This window comes from Cygnus atratus, chromosome 1 (genome assembly GCF_013377495.2).
Source record: "Cygnus atratus isolate AKBS03 ecotype Queensland, Australia chromosome 1, CAtr_DNAZoo_HiC_assembly, whole genome shotgun sequence".
Taxonomy (NCBI): Eukaryota; Metazoa; Chordata; class Aves; order Anseriformes; family Anatidae; genus Cygnus; species Cygnus atratus.
Genome location: NC_066362.1, coordinates 112,823,514 through 112,839,916, shown reverse-complemented (window position 1 = coordinate 112,839,916; position 16,403 = coordinate 112,823,514). Strand labels below are relative to the sequence as shown.

Sequence of the window (16,403 nt, the reverse complement as noted above, 5' to 3'; positions counted from 1 at the left end):
ATAAAAATACTGAAGATTATTTTCAAACACGTTAACAGTATTATTGTTTACTCATAGCAATAAATATCCATAGGTGCAAGGAGGTGACTGAATATTATTACTGTACATACAAGATGGAGAATGTGTACTTTAAAAAAGTGTGTATTTCATTACATTTTTATCTGACAAGGTGCAATCCATGAGCGTGTATTTTTCCATATTGCACAAGCCAGGTAAGCATTTTCTTTAGCAAAGATCTCTTTGGAGAGAGAAAAGAAGTTTCTAAAATGTAAACTAGCTTTGAATGGGGCTAAGAAATGTAGCTAAATATGGTGGACTCAGATCTACAAAAACCTTTATCGTTATTTACACTTATTATGTAGAGAGCCATACGTTGTTTTATCAAAAGCACATGAATGTTTCGGGAAGTGGGTGAAAGACAAACTGGACCAACTTGTCAGGAAAACACACACAGATTCGTATGCTTCCTTATTTCTTGGTTTGCAAACTTTACAGAGAAGTAAAAACAAGGGGGGGATCTGTTCCTAATAGGCTGGGCAGAATTTAAATATATGCTGTATGCTTTTTGCTTTCTAGTTTATTGGCACAAATTGAGATGCATGCAAAGGGTTCACTTCAAAGCAATGATGTACCTGGCTTTACTTCAAGTGCAATCTTGTTTCTTGTGGTTGTGCAATGACTTCTGACTTTTCTTATTCAGATTGTCCGCTGACATAATTTGTGAAGTGCATGAATCGGGCAAATATTAATCTTACCTTTGTGTTGACAATGAGATTTATGCTTAAGGAAGTGCAGTGTTTTAAAAACTGAACTTTTCAAACTTCAGAAGGTTGCTAGTAAGTTTAAAATAAAGCGTAAATGTTCATTATTCCCTTGACTATAAATAAAACATTTTCTGGTGCTATTATTAAAATGTATTTTTGATTAGTTGGTTTGAAAAACTACACAGCGTTCTCCCGGAATATTCAGTGGAATACACTTTTTAGAAGTTTCTTTTTCTTATTACATTTTTATGGGGAATAATCTTTAGTTCCTGCTATGTGATTTGTCCCAATTCACCATGACAAGACCTGTAACCCTTTAATATATATCTTTTTATGTATTAATTTGTCATGATATCATTCGTTGTTACGTTAAATGGTGGCAGTAACAATCTCTGAATACTGAAATCTATCTTAAATAAATCAAATTCAGATTTGATTTATTTTAAAAACTTTTGGATAATTAATAAATAAGCGTGTTCCAAACTGAGTTCTGTTTGGTTTGTACAACTGTATTATGGATACTAAAAATCATCACTCTTTAAACAAAGTTCATTTGTCAGGATGTTTAACACATGGGTGGAGAGTTGATGTAAGGTTTCACACAGTTTGTCAAAAATACCTAAACTAGAGTGTACAGTTTATGATAATGATTAAAAAAAATAATATATCTTGAATGTACTTTGAGAAGGAGGGGATAAGGGAAAAAATGTTCTTCATATAAATCTCTGCATATAACACCTATCATTTAATTTTGTTGCACACTATAAAATAACAAAAATAAGATCTGTAACAAGTCTTCTCACTGGCACCAGAGCTTAATCTTTGACAACGAAGCACTGAAGCTAGATGTGTTCTTTTTTCCTGACCTTGAAGGTGCTGTTACACATGGCTTGCCAGGAACACACAAGTCTGTCCCTCAATGACCTTCAGCTATGCTCAGTAAATGTAACCATGTTTTCTCATGCTTTTTGGAAATCATTACAGTTTGACTTCTCAATTACATGTAAATACTTTTCTACTACCGTCACCTTCCATTGGCTATTATTACAGAAGTTCCAATATAATGGGGTAGTGCAGTTTCCTTGTGGGTTTCTGGAGAAGAAGCTGATGAGGGGCTTTGGTTTTTGTAAATAAATGTATTTACTTCCTCAGAATTGTATCCATAATTTTCTCCTACATGTCCTGTTGCTGTACATGGTGAAGTTTGAAATGTGCCATGTTTAGCTAAAACATGGTGATAATTTAGAAGCACAAATGGAACTTGTCCAGAGGGTCTTACATCCATCACACACTCACTTTCAGAATCATGATCGAGCTTTACAGTCATTCTCTCATCACTGTCCACTTCATCTAGATTCGTAGCATGGTGACTAATATGCCCATATTTGGGTTCTTTCATACAAATCCGTCTTGTTTGTTCATATACGGAGGGCACTGGTAGGAGATGACTTAATTGTCCTATAGCTTTAGACTGGAAACATTCTGATTTTGGCAGCAAGGAATTAGCTATTGAGTTTGAAAAAGAACTTTCATTAATACTCATTTTTTCTTGTAGGTCTCTGTTAAAAGCTAACTTGTTTTCTTCTTTAATAAGATGGTGAGGTGGCTGAATCCTGTTCTCTATTTTGGTGGGTTTCATGATGCCGGAATCATAAATCTCTTCTTTGTATCTGCTGCCTGGCATGGGTGCTGTGCAACTTGTAAAGTTGTCAGAGAGAGCATCTTGGTTGTATCTTCTGTTTGATATGGGCACTTGCAGGAAAGAGAAAATATGTTAATCACTGGAGACGAGCTCATATAATAGTTACACTCTGACACTTTTTATGACTGAACTTTAATACCCATTTGCTTTGGGACGGATCCAAGTCCCACTGAAGACATCAGAGACACTCCCGTTTGCCTCGGTGGCTTTGGATAAGCTTCTCTAAGACAGTACTGAAAAGTCAAAAATCATTCAGAAGCAATTCTAAAAATGTTTTCTGTGCTACTATGTGAAATGCCCATTTGTTTATTTGACTGTATGATTATAAATCACTGTCATTGTTAATACGGTCAAATCAGGAAACTAAACCTAAGAACTAAATATTAGGAAATGTGACTTACTATTTAAAAAATTCGGACCTAATAAGCTCTTCTCAGAACTCAACAAATGATTTATCAAAGGAAGTCTAACATTTACTAAATGTTGGTGATTACAGTAAAACAGAATTTATTTTTCCTGTCACTGTGGAAGTATACTGGACACCTGCCCTTGTAATGAAAGGGGAAGAAAGTATATAGTATTAGATACTGACTTCCATCATGTTCAAGACTTTGCTTTTTTTTTTTTTTTCTGTAAAAAAATAGTATCAGATATTAATAATGTCTACTGAGAGCAACAGAAATACTGCTTAAGTAATGCCGGATCTCTGCTTTAAAGATACTTTTATATGGTGGAACTGTATGTATACTAGAAATGTAACTTACAATAAACACTGAAAATGTTCACATTCAAATATAGGAGTACTGAACTGGGTGTGCATTGAAAATCAGAAGCTAAATTTTAAATTTTCAAGGGGTTTGGAACCTAGGATTTCTATTCAGGCTTCTCTAAAATATATTGAGAATCTTTTCCCTGGAGCTTTTGTGTGGTGGCTAAACTTGTTTAATAATTTGAATTGTTTTTATCATTTTCTGCTTGGTTTACACAACTTTTCCTTTAGTACAGTTCTATCTATCAACAAATGATAAGAGAAAAAAACCCACTGTCTTACTCCCATGCAATATGGCTAAAATGAGGTGAGTACTAATTTTTCGTGCTGAGTATCTTGTATGAACAGTTTGACAGTTATACTACTCCTACAAGGCATATTTGAAAGTTTTATGCTAAAGGTTAAATGAGGCACTTACCATATTTCTCAAATTAAACCTAAGCTCCATTTTGTGTCATGGTTACTGAAAGTCCTGAACCCCTAAGTGCCTTTTGTAAAAGGGGCTTTCTGTTTTTCTAAAAATTTTATTCAACATCTTAAAAGTTTTGGAGTTCCCCTGTAGTAGTTGCTGACATAACTGCACCCGCTAATAATTAGATATTCCCTATGCTATAGTAGACTGGAAAAGCCTTCATGTATAACAGAGGAAGCAGAAATAGCTCAATTGTACCTTTTTTTATATGCATAGCTTCATTAATTTCAGAGGGAGTTGCACCACATAATTAACACCAGAATTTAAACAGGAATCTGGATCCAATTTCTTCTTGATCAACCCACCATCCTCCAAGAAGCAACAACCTTTCAGGTTATTGTTTTTAATTTCTGTACCAAGAAGTATATGCAGCCCTAAGTGAACTGACTTCTCGTCAGCTGTTGAAAAAGAGCCCTCTTGGATCACAAATCAAAACAGGGATTCAGCCACATGTTTGAGAATAACTTAGAAATTTTACTAGTGTAATTATACCACTATAATTTTAACTCCACTTTTGGCATTCTTACCATGAAATAAGTATCCATGCTGAGAGTTGCTGAGGTAAAACTAACATGATTTAACTAAGCTGGAATACCAATTTTGGTGTTTTTCCCAAACTTGACATTTCCACAAGAGTCATGGGTTTGTTCTCTTACTGCATGACGGAGTACGCTTACCTTATGGCTCTGCTTTCATCTCTGAACAAAAGATTAACCTTTTCCATTTTTAGAGCCTACATCTGTAAGAAGCTGAAGCATCAAGGCAAACAGTTGGACACAATCTTTTTGTCTTCATTTTTGTAATCTCAAATTCTGCTGGGCTGATAGCTGCTCTCTTGGTACCAAGAAGTAATTTCCATACTTGGAGATTTACAGGATATTATCAATTTTTTTCTATCCGGTGTCTCAAACATGGTTTTCATCTCTCTTGTTGAGGAAGAAGGTAAGCATTTGGTTAATTGCTTGCAGGCTTCCATTAAAGTTGTCAGCACTTTTGCAGAGTTAGAGCAGACAGTTAAGCAAGCCTGCATTGCTACAGAGCACAGTAGTTTTTGCCCACTCACATTCAGAACAGTTAGTGGAGCTGGATGAAAACCTGCTTTTGTCTTCCTTCATGGAGAAAAACCCAGGCGTGCCCTGGGAAGGACTCCTCATGGGGAGTTCTATCGTGACCTGTTGCTCCATGCTGCTGTGGATGGGCAGCATCCCAGGACTGCTTCCACCCATCCGGCAGGCGGCCACGTGCCAGCATATCTGCCTCAGCAGGTGCGTCAGGATCCCCTGCGCTCCACAAGTTCTCCAGCCCTGAAAATGCTTTACAGTCCTTGCATTCAACGCACTTAAGTCAGTGCATTCATTTGGGATGCTTTCTGGATCACTCCTCTGTGCTAAGTGAGAGAGACGTATTGCACATCTAAGGCTGTATATCATACGAGAGTGATAGTAGCTTTCTAGAAGGCCCTTCATACTTTCTTACACTGCCTCCATTCATAGCAGCCTACAACTGCAACAGCAAGCTCCATCCTTCAGGCATCACATCTGTTAATTCTTGCCAAGGAGCTCTGCTTTCCCACTTGCGCACCAGGTGCAGCTCGGGCAAGCAGAGCAAAAATCCCGAGATTAGAGCTCCCCTCTCCTGGCAGCCTGCTCAGAGTTCGGCATCCCACCATCCAAATGGCGACAGGAAGACTACCCTAGGAGGAACTGGTCTGTAAAACATCGTGTCTATGCACGGTTGTGGTGTACTAGAGTAATCTTTTCCCCTGCTAACCTGGTGTTGCAGTGAGGGGCATTCCCTCCTGACCTTTACATAGTGCAGTCAAAGATCGGCTGGTGCCCAGTATGGAAAAGATAGTTGCAGAAAATATATTTCATTCACAAACATGCCTTTTTATACCAAGAAGTTAATAGGTAGATCTGCTCCTTGTTTTTTCATTGCCCCTATTTCAGTAAACAATGAAGGAAAAGCATCTTAGAACCAGCATAAATCAAAGAAAGACCAGTACTTTGAATAGACCGTCATGCAAAAGTTATGCAGTCCTTGTCAGCAGAGAGTTTTGCATCCTATCTCTGGAAAACCTCATCCATTTTTACAATGCTGGGGAAGCTCTCTTTGTCCATGCTGCATCTTTCATGCTTTTTCTTGGGCTTTCTGATCTGCATTAATCTCTGAAGAGTATACTCCTGACAGTCACTACAAATTCTGAAAAGACAAATGCCAACACTTGAATGTTTATGTGTACCCCATGATATTTCAGAATGTTTCCTAATCCTTGATACAAGAGGTTCTTCAGAGAAGAGGAGCAATTACTCAACAATCCTAGTTTTGCTGAAGACCAGCCAGCAGAGCTGCTGTACTGCACTCAGGTCACACACACCTGTGTAACAAAGGTGTGCTGACATTCCTCTGTGTCAAACAACACAGAGGTACAACAGACCTTAGCACTGTCCATGTGAATGAAAAAGATATTTTTGTAGATTAGCTCGATATCTGCCCTGTGTCCTGGCCTGAACCCTAATTGCAAATTCTCTGAGGCATGAGCTGATTTTTTAATTACTAGTTTTCCGATTATTTTCCCTCCAAAAAACAATAGTAAGACAATATGGTCTTCATGACCTCTTTAGGGGATTACATTTTTTCAAGGAAGATGTCATATTACTTCACAGGCAAAACCTGGGGAAGGGGGTTGAGGAGGCCAGAAAGATGGGTGGAGAGAAACCAGAGCCTTTTCATGGATTTCCTTAATATTCTTCATGATTGTCTGAGTTTTAGCATGAATTGCAGCACTAAGCTTCATACAGATAATAAAGACAGGCCAACAGCATAACTTATGAGATGTGCAAATACTCTGATACCCACAGTAGCAATGCATCCATTCAAGTGTAGAAAGGAACATCCCCGACTAAGAAGATGGTTGCCTTCTCTAAAGAGAGTTTCTTTACTGATGAGTAGGCCAGCTGGAAAAAAAAAAGTGGAAGAAGCTTTGAAACCAGATTCTGAGGCGGCAGCATCTGATTTGCAGGCAGTTTTATCTGCTACGTGCTTTTCCAGAGCTTTGATGGCTTGGCATGATCATCTTAAAATCTCTGATCTCTCCAAAAGAAACTATTTTCCATAGTGAAAAATGTCTCTGGCCTACGGCATTTTTGGCAGATGCCTCTATGGATGTGATGTGGAATAGCCCTAGCATCCAACCCGGTTGCCAGATGTCATATTTGGCATTGCCTTTGGACTGAAGATAATGATGCTAAGCAGATCCTCTCTGCTTTGAAGCTTACTAGCTGTCAGTCTTTCAGTGAACCACTGAAAAAAGCAACAGTTGACAATGTAAGGAAGATCAGATGCCCCTTTCAATTCGAAGCAAAAAGTTGCTTCCAAAGGTCCAGATTTCTCTTTTGCCGGCAGTCTCAGCAAAAGTACAACAGGGCTGATTCTACCTCAAGAGGAAACAAACTTGGGAACAATTAGAGATAAATCCTCTGCTTGCAATGGCTGCTCTGTTTTTCTCTCCCCATTCTCAGCACTGTGTGTGGACTCCAGCAATGATCTCTGACTAGGCCTTAGTTTGACCATATTCTTTTTTCCTTCCTAAATAGCACAAGTGTAAGGGATCTTGCAGAGAATTAATTGTACCAAGTCAATTTTCATCAAATGCCCAATAGCTAAGCATCCATTAAAATACATCTCCGCTCAGAAGAGAACCCACATATTCCAACTTAAGCAACAAAAGCTTAAGTACAAGTAGAATCGCAAGGAAGACCTGCTGGTATCAGAGCTCCATTTTCCTGGTCGCAAGAAAATGGTGAAGGTATGCATGCATGATGAAACAGAAAAATACCAGCAGTTGCTTGCAGCATTTTTTGAATTTTTTTTTTCCCCTAAACAGATTCAATAGTATTCCTGTGTAATTCTGGTAGCTATCTGCCCACATCTACCAGCTGATGGTAAATTGCTTGTCTGCTGCTGTGCTCACCAGGCTTTTCTGGCAAATTTTATGGCCGTGGTCAGTTTTACAAACTGTTCTCTGAAAAGCCTGCTCTTTCCACATCAGTTCTCAGTGTATCTGATGGCAACCTCTGAGTAGTCAGAGGTGGGTCTACTTTCTCAGTCAGTCTGACAGCACCCATTAGTCTGGAAGCAGAGAAGAAAAGCTGGGCTGACTTCTGTACATGCAGGATAGCTTTGTTCCTGGAGACTTACTGGTGGTGATTTACTTCCATCCTTATACTTCTTCTCAAAAGATATAACTTCTTTCTCACCCACAAAGACACAGCATCTTTAGAAGAGTCAAAACCATTCCTAAAACATCTCATAGAATCACAAAATAACCCAAGTTGGAAGGGACCCACAAGGGTCACTGAGTTCACCTCCTGGCTCTGCACAGGGCCACCCAAAAATCAGACCATGTGTCTGAGAGCATTGTCCAAGTGTTTCTTGAACTCCAGCAAACTTGGTGCTCTGACCACTTCCTATCTCTTCTGGTCTAAAGCTACTCCTTTTGACATCCAGCCCACAACAGTAGCAAAAGGAAGCCAGCACATTAGAGGAGCTCAGGGAAAAAATAAAAAAAAAAAATTAACCTGTGCTAGGCTGTAAGAAAAGCTTCAATTTTACTTATTTTCAACCTAAATGCAGGACAATAAAGTAAAATATGACAGTCAGCTAGGTGACTTCAAATGGCCCCATGAAGGACAGAACCCTGGGCAGAAGTTATTTTGTGGGAGACATGTTCACTCTCTGATACCATCTTCTCTCTCTTGTAGTAAGTTCATATTTTAACATCTGCAGATGTTCCCTTCAAATCTGAAATATTTAATGTTATGTCCCTATGTGAAAAAAATGCTTGTTTCTGGTATACAGAGAATTTTGAGCCTATCTTTTCTAGCATTTTTTCTAATAATATTTTTTATTTATTTTTCATTACTGCTACCTCCATCACATCCATAATGAAGTTATAAGAAAGGAATGTTTCCATCCAACTTTATAACAGTATGTCAAACAGCCAGCTCCCATTGGTGATTTTTAAATAATCAAAACGGTGTATGCAGATCAATGTAATGTATATGAGATCTAAGGATTAGAGTGTTTCTTTAGCTTGTTTACATTATTTACTTTATAGCTTTGAAAGGCTATTTCTTATAGGTTGCCACCTCAGAGAAATCAATGTCTTCAGTGCTTCCTTCAAAGTGTTTGAGCTAACCGTCTTCACAGAGAGGTGACACAGTTGATCAGGGGGAGCACTGAAGACATTTTAAATGAAGCAGGAAGACAAAGCATTTCATTTCGTCATGCCGTGTAGTAACTGTAAGGTACTGACACTCAGAATGACTTCATATTCAGAAAGAACAACCTGCAATTTTTGTGGAAACAGATCATGTTTATTTTAATTTCTGTATGTGGACTGAAGTTCATTTGTTTCTTTCTGACTTCGGTGATGACTTACCTCAGTAATTCCACTTACACAGCTCCGACAGTGCAAAACGTGAAGGCCAGTATTAAAGGAGGTAGTATCTCTGCCCTGTTCTAAAAGTGATTCTGGTGAATACATTTTTGCAACTGACGCTTTGATAATAGAATCACAGAATCACAGAATGGTTTGGGTTGGAAGGGACCTTAAAGACCATCCAGTTCCAACCCCCTGCCATGGGCAGGGACACCTCCCACCAGACCAGACTGCCCAAAGCCCCATCCAGCCTGGCCTTGAACACTTCCAGGGATGGGGCAACCACAGCTTCTTTGGGCAACCTGGTCCAGTGCCTCACCACCCTCACAGTGAAGAATTTCTTCCTAATGTCTAATCTAAATCTACCCTCTTTCAATTTAAATCCATTCCTCCTTGTCCTATCACTGCACTCCCTGACAAAGCGTCCCCCCCCAGCTTTCCTGTAGCTCCCTTTGGATACTGGAAGGCCTCTCTGAGGTCTTCCTGGAGCCTTCTCTTCTCCAGGCTGAACAACCCCAACTCCCTCAGCCTGTCTTCACAGGAGAGGTGCTCCAGCACCTTGGTCATCTTCGTGGCCCTCCTCTGGACCCACTCTAACAGGTCCATGTCCTTCTTGTGCTGGGTCCCCAAAGCTGAACACAGGGCTCCAGGTGGGGTCTCACGAGAGCAGAGCAGAGGGGGACAATCACCTCCCTTGCCCTGCTGGCCACACTACTTTTGATGCAGCCCAGGATATGTTTGGTTTTCTGGGCTGGAAGTGCACATCGCAAGTTCATGTGGAGCTTCTCATCCACCAACACCCCGAGGTCCTTCTCCTCAGGGCTGCTCTTGATCCTTTCTCTGCTCAGCCTGTATTTCTGCCTGGGAGTGTCCCAGCCCATCTGCAGGGCCTTGCACTCAGCCTTTCTGAACTCCATGAGATTCGCATAGGCCCACCTCTTGAGCCTGTCCAGGTCCTCTGGATGGCATCCCTTCCCTCCTAATACTCCTAATCAAGTGCTTATGGTAAAGGGAAGTGAGATAAGCATGTAAATACTATAAACATACTGGATGTTACATTTCACTGTTTCTGATTTTCTGTATTTCCTGAACATCTTGTATTTCCTATTTTCAAATTACAATTACAAATATTTCCCAGACACCCCACAGTTTTTCTTTTCCATTTTTCTTTTTTTAAAGTGACACCCACCTTCATAACTCTGTGCAAGATTATGCCGGATGATGTTCACTGGTTGCTCAGGAAGATTTTTGGATGGTGACTGGCTGCTGGGTACCAAGGAGTTGGCATAATGCCACTGGCATTCTCCATTTGTCTGCAGCGTACTCAAGAAAAACCGAGCCACTTCACAAGGTGCTCCTTGAGACTGCCCGAACTTAGAAGGCAGCATTTGCTTTTTGCTACTGAAGACATGAGAATCGACAGGGAAGTGTCCATAATGGTAAGAGAAAGGCAAGCTATATGACGGGGCATATAAAAGTTCACTGTTTTCTGAATGGAAGTTTTGTTCTTGAATGGTGGCAGCGTTCACTGCAGGGCTGGATCGCCAGTTTCCCACCTGGCTGCATTCCAGTTTGTCTGTTTGGAATGAGCTGTATTGCTGGGGGAAAGAAAAAAAGGAGGGTAAGAGAGTTAAATGACTAACTTTTATATGAAACCGCATAACATATCATACAGGCGCCCAAAGCTGGGCCTCCTTGAACTGCAATCTCGCTGGCTACAGTGGCTTACCAGTGCATTTGAAATTCCTTGTCTTCACTATACCTTACCTTCTCTTAACATGTGAACAAAGAACAATTTTGTCATCCTAATGTTAAGGGTTTATTTGATAATTTGCCAGCTGGATTTTAGCTAGTGATTGTAGGCAGTTGCAAATACCAGCGGGCGTAAGTTTGTTCCAGAGCACAGGAAGTTACTGATAAGTGCAGTGTCAGACCATTAATGTGATGTTTTGACTGAAGTGTATGTGCTAGATGCATTCAGTGCTTTTTTTTTTTTTTTTTTTTTTTTTAAGGTAATAGTAACCTCTTCCAACAATATTCATTGCAGTCTCAGAATGTCTTACAGTGATTATCAGTATCATCAACCCTGTTTTATGGGTGATCTCCATACATAGCTCCCTTTTGCGTCTAGTTCTGGCTCACCCAGTGACAGACATCACAAATCCCACTCCAGCCCTCTGTTTGCTAGGATTCCTTTGTATGAAGCATTCTCCAGCATAAGGAAACTGCCAGTATCTATGTGATGTTTAGACCTCTGCACATCAACAGTGAATAAGATGTTTTATGCTAGCTCAAATTTTCACTGCACAGCTGTCCTTAATACATCGCTTTCTTCTTCTAACCAAGAAAACACATTGTTTTTGTTTTTGTTTTGTTTTTAAGGACTTTACATCCTCCAAATCCAGAAGTCTTTCTGTTTGCAACACTTGCCAAAGCTGTTTTGTACTATTTATGCTGTTCACCCCAAGAACATAAGGGTCTGGTTGTATTCTGGCCTACAAGGACGTTCTTGCAGCAGAGCATGCTGTAGTCAGTTTTACAGTAAGTTCAGTTCCAGAGGATTTCTGTCCTGGCCCAAGGACTCTACCACAATAACTGGTGAGTAAATACTGCTGAAAAAGTTACCTGTTGTGGGTAAGGCGTTGTTCTGAGTTTTGCCTTCATTTTATTACTTTTGGGTTTTACTATTTTCCTTGTTTCCTGCGAGGTAGATACTGAGTTTCTGCACGAAAACTGTGACTTAGAAATGGTAACCTGGTCCAGCGACAACTGAAGTTCCTTATACTCAATATCTCTGCAAAAGAACAGTCCAATAGATTACATACTCAAACATACCACACAGATCCCAAATAACTCCTTTGAAAATACATTAGCTTTCACAATGTTTTCATTCGTCCAAGAATGGGTCTGCAGTGCTAGACTGGGGATGCTAGTAGGTAGTGAATTTTATGGTCTGACTCTGTTTCCACAGGAGTCTGTCATACACATTCCACTGGGAACAGAGTTTTAACATCTTTGCATTAAATGTCCCTACTCTCTGACCCTAAGCTTGTCCCAACTTTCTCTCAGCTACCTGTGGCACCCTGTATTTTGGAATCACAGCCATGTCAGCTGGTAGGAAGACACAGATCAATTCATACATCTTCTCCTTAGTCAAGAATTGGCCTCTTTCCTGGCTCTCACAACTTGCTCTGAGGAGAGGTTAAAGGAGCGATGTTCCTCTCCTGTCAGCGCAATGCCCTTGTAACTAGGCCATCGGAGCTGCAATGTTGTTTTTCTCCTCTGTTTTGTTCATTTTTACTTGTTCTACATACAGTGCAGATCTACAAAACTGGCTAAAAAACAAATCAAGGACAGACTATGGATCATATATTGAAACATTAATTGATATATTCCTGATGATTAAATGGTCTCCCCTTGTTTTGTCTGTAGCAACATTGGAGCATATTTTTGAAACGATAACTTTAAAAAAACAAACAAACAAGCAAACAAAACTACTTCTCTGACACTTCCTATCTAGAACTCTTTTCCATTGCTTTTTGATGGTGAACAACCTGGAATTAAATTTGAAAATTATACTGTTATGTCCCTGGCATAGTTTCCTCTTTTTTTTTTCATTCAAATCACTTCCCCAACTTATGGGACTCAATGAGGTTGCAGGACGGAGTCTTTCCTTAGTGCTGCTGCTCTCACATCTGTATAGGAATGACTGCAGCATTGGCCAATGTGTCTAGGGCTGTGTACCTACTTCAGGTAGTCTAAGGAAACATCCTGTGGTTGCTACCTGGTCATACACTTTAACTCCTCAAGGTCAGGTAGTAGAAACAGCAGTATCATATGCAAAACATATGACCCTACCACAAACATCATGCAAACAAAATTTACTTTCAAGCCAGTTAAGAACTGGACAAGTCTAGGCAAAAGGGTGTGTAGTTCCCTGCTTTTTTCTGCTGTTGTTCAACAAAAGCAGTGCCCTTTATCATTTTTTTTTAAATTATTTTTATTTTTTAAGGTAGTCTTTTCAGGCATAGTCTGTTCCACTGTTACTTATCTCCTTTATTCCACGTGGATTTCTGTCTCTCTCAGGTTGATATCAAGACAGGAATTTCATCACCTTCACCTTTATGACTTGAACCAGAATTCATAAACTGCATGCCCAGACCTCTGCACATTCACAAGCTCAGTGGAAGCCGCTTGGCATTGTGCGAAGATAGTTTCACCCTGACTGTCTGCAACCCAAGGCAAGTGAGGGAATCCTTGGTGATTCACCCACCCCTGGAAGGAGTAATGCTTCCTAACATTTCTCTGTCTCGCAAACTGAAGCTGTGACCTCTGCCGGGTAGCTGTATCTCTTGCTGTGTCAGGACAGCACCACTGCAGTTCTGATGCCAATTACAGAACCAGGTCCAGGTCTAACACAAAAAGCTACCAGTGGTACTACACATTCAAGCAGATGGTATATGAAATAATCACCAAAAATACTAGCTCTTTTTAGCTCAATGTGCTTCTGTAACTAAAAGAGGGAGGATATGAGGAGAGAAAAATGGCTGCAACATGCAAACACAGAATGATACTGGAAGACACAAGTAAAGCAAACTTAAAGGATTCAATTAGTAATGAATCAATTGCTGATAACACATAATGGTACAAAGTATTTTGACTTACGTAAGGACATAATTGACACTCACTATGCAGTGAGGCCGTGATGAACGGCTGTTATGCACAATGGTAGCGTAGCTCTGTACCCAAACCCAGCCTCCATGCTTGGACAGTAGTCGATAGTACTTGGTTGTGACTTGGCCTTTCACCAGCACTATGAATAAAAATACAAAAAAGCACTTCACATTGCTTGCACTTGTGACCACTTCCTGAAGAGATTTACTTGCAAGGGAGAGAATTTTCTCCCTCCTTCCCCTTTTTTAGACCTCCTTCTCCCACCAAACACAAGATAGCTTCCTTGCAAAAATAGCTGTCCTACTCTTTTACATCATTTCACGATGTCACATTGCTGTTTACAAGTAGCATGTTCTCAACTATTAAGGCTTGTATTCTTTCTTTTCCAGTTCACCCTGCTCTCTTCTGCTTACATTCAGCAAAAAACACTTACTATTTTTAATCTTCTAACTGAAAATGAGAAATTCAAGGCAGCAGAAATATTTTGAAGTGGACACAACTGTCTTGAACTTTTCCAGCGTATTTGGGAAGCACTTTTGATATTCATAGATTCAAAGATAACTGTATTTTGCAGTGGATTTTATGCTATGATACTTTTTCCTATGTAAGCACTACATTTTGAAGGTTGATTTAAAAGAGCAAAATTAAAATGCTATTTGGTTCTTAAGCACACAAATAAAGACAGGGCCAGAGATATGAATCAGTTATCAGATAGATTTCACTAAAAATGTAATCCTCTAAACACCAGCTTGGACTCTCTGTGAACAAAGATGTTTTGGCATAAGGCTATGCTATAATATGAATTGTGCAGCATCTTTAAATATTTAATCTAGCCACAAATCTTTCTGGTCCAGTGCCAGGCATTTATCTAATGATTCACCAGAATATAATTCCCAGCCTTCAAAGATTCTTTTTCTCTTGTGTGACCCAGAAGCATGTCTTTATGAAACTCAACCTTCTTACTCCCCTATACAATTAGTTATTTATTTTAAATTAGGAAATAAGGGATTGATTTTGATACTCAAACTATTAAAAAAAAAAAAAGTAATCAATAGCAGCAGTTCCTTGTAGCTTTGTGTAATACATGATGAAAAAATGGAATTACTGCTTTCAAATGAAGGATTTATACTACTTTGAATTCATTAGCAAAGCTCACTGTAATTTTGTTCTCTTAGTATACACGCTAGGTGCAGAAACAGAGCAGAAATAAGCTGATCAAACAAGTTGCCTCTTTCAGTACACTCTAGTAGAGCAAATGACCAATTGAAATTGAAAATTATGGCTTTATATTTAGCGTTCATAGGAGATTCTTCTGACAGGGAGGACATCCAGTATTAAATTGAGGACAAAAAAGTGCATAATTTTGGGGGGGTTGTCCAGATTATTAATTAATTTTATGGCCAGCAGTCATCACTGGAATTGTGGGTTTTTTTGTTCATATTTTACTTGGGGCAGTGTGGGTTTGTAATTTCAATAAATATCAAAGACTGCAATAGTGTGGATAACGTAAATAGCCCAATGGAAGACTGACAGAAATAGAAGAGCAGTAGTGTTTGCTCTTGCTAAGAAGTCTTTTAAGTCTGTTGCATGGGGGTCCTCTCTCTGAACTGTTTACTCTCCTGTCCACTGGTACAAGTCACAACATGTTTAAACTTTTCTTCAAATCAAGTTAATCTCCCTAAGAAAATCAGGTTCTTACTAAATGACTGTAGAACTATTTAGAGTTTGAAGTCTCTCATACATCATCTTTTTGCCTCATGCTTACAGGTGTTCTTTATCATGTCTACATTTCTACACAGATTAATTGTAGAGAGGCAGGGAGAGGAGGACCTATGTGCAGATATTAAAAAAAAAAAATAAAAAAAATTAGGGGAAATGTTTATAATTTCATAAACACACACACAAAATATATAGACACATATACTCTTAAAGTGCAATATGTCACTCCAAAGTAAAGGTGTTATATCTGCTACTCACAGATTCAGTGTAATGATGCCAAATAAACCTGTTGCAAAGATATGTGTTGATAACCAACCAAGTTCCATGGATTCACAATGTCTCTTGCCATTCTATAATCCAAATTGCCCACTCCTAGCAAATGATACTTACATTTTGGCTTAGATAATCTAACAAATATTTTTGTAATGGGGCCTCAGTTTTCCACAATGGAGATTAATGCTCTAGTGGTTCACCAGCTATCACAGAGTTCTTCCATGTGCTTTGGCTTTTCACTATTTTTTTTTTTAATCCCTGTTTTAGCTCTCCAGTTAAGACAGTATTTTAAAAGATGTGAAAACCACTGAGGACTACAGTGTTCAGCCTTCCTTCCTAATTATATGGACAAACCAATATTTCTCTTGGGACACGGGAGGACTCCATGTCTCCTGCATTTTTAGCAATGTGGGGAAAGTCTGACCTTGGCTAAGGGACAGTAGCTATGCTTCTGATACAGTAAATGAGGTCAATTTCCATTTGGCTCTTGGTGAAATTATCCTGTTTGATGCTGATTGGGAAACCTCAGAAATGGGAGTGAGGTAAATCCACTACCAAGATGATCTGTGCAGGCTCAGACTTCTTGG

At 39.3% G+C, this 16,403-nt stretch overlaps 1 protein-coding gene across 1 annotated transcript in view; it reads right to left on the bottom strand.

The window, feature by feature from the left end:
- Window positions 1–1,788: 1,788 nt before the first annotated feature.
- SIM2 (SIM bHLH transcription factor 2) overlaps window positions 1,789–16,403 on the bottom strand; it is a 55,923-nt gene continuing 41,308 nt past the window's right edge. Inside the window, exons 9-12 of the mRNA XM_035545977.2 lie at window positions 13,816–13,963; window positions 11,776–11,944; window positions 10,340–10,748; window positions 1,789–2,516 (exon numbers count right to left, since the gene is read on the bottom strand). Coding sequence (XP_035401870.1) covers window positions 1,789–2,516; window positions 10,340–10,748; window positions 11,776–11,944; window positions 13,816–13,963 — 1,454 coding nt within the window. The remainder of the gene's footprint in view (window positions 2,517–10,339; window positions 10,749–11,775; window positions 11,945–13,815; window positions 13,964–16,403) is intronic.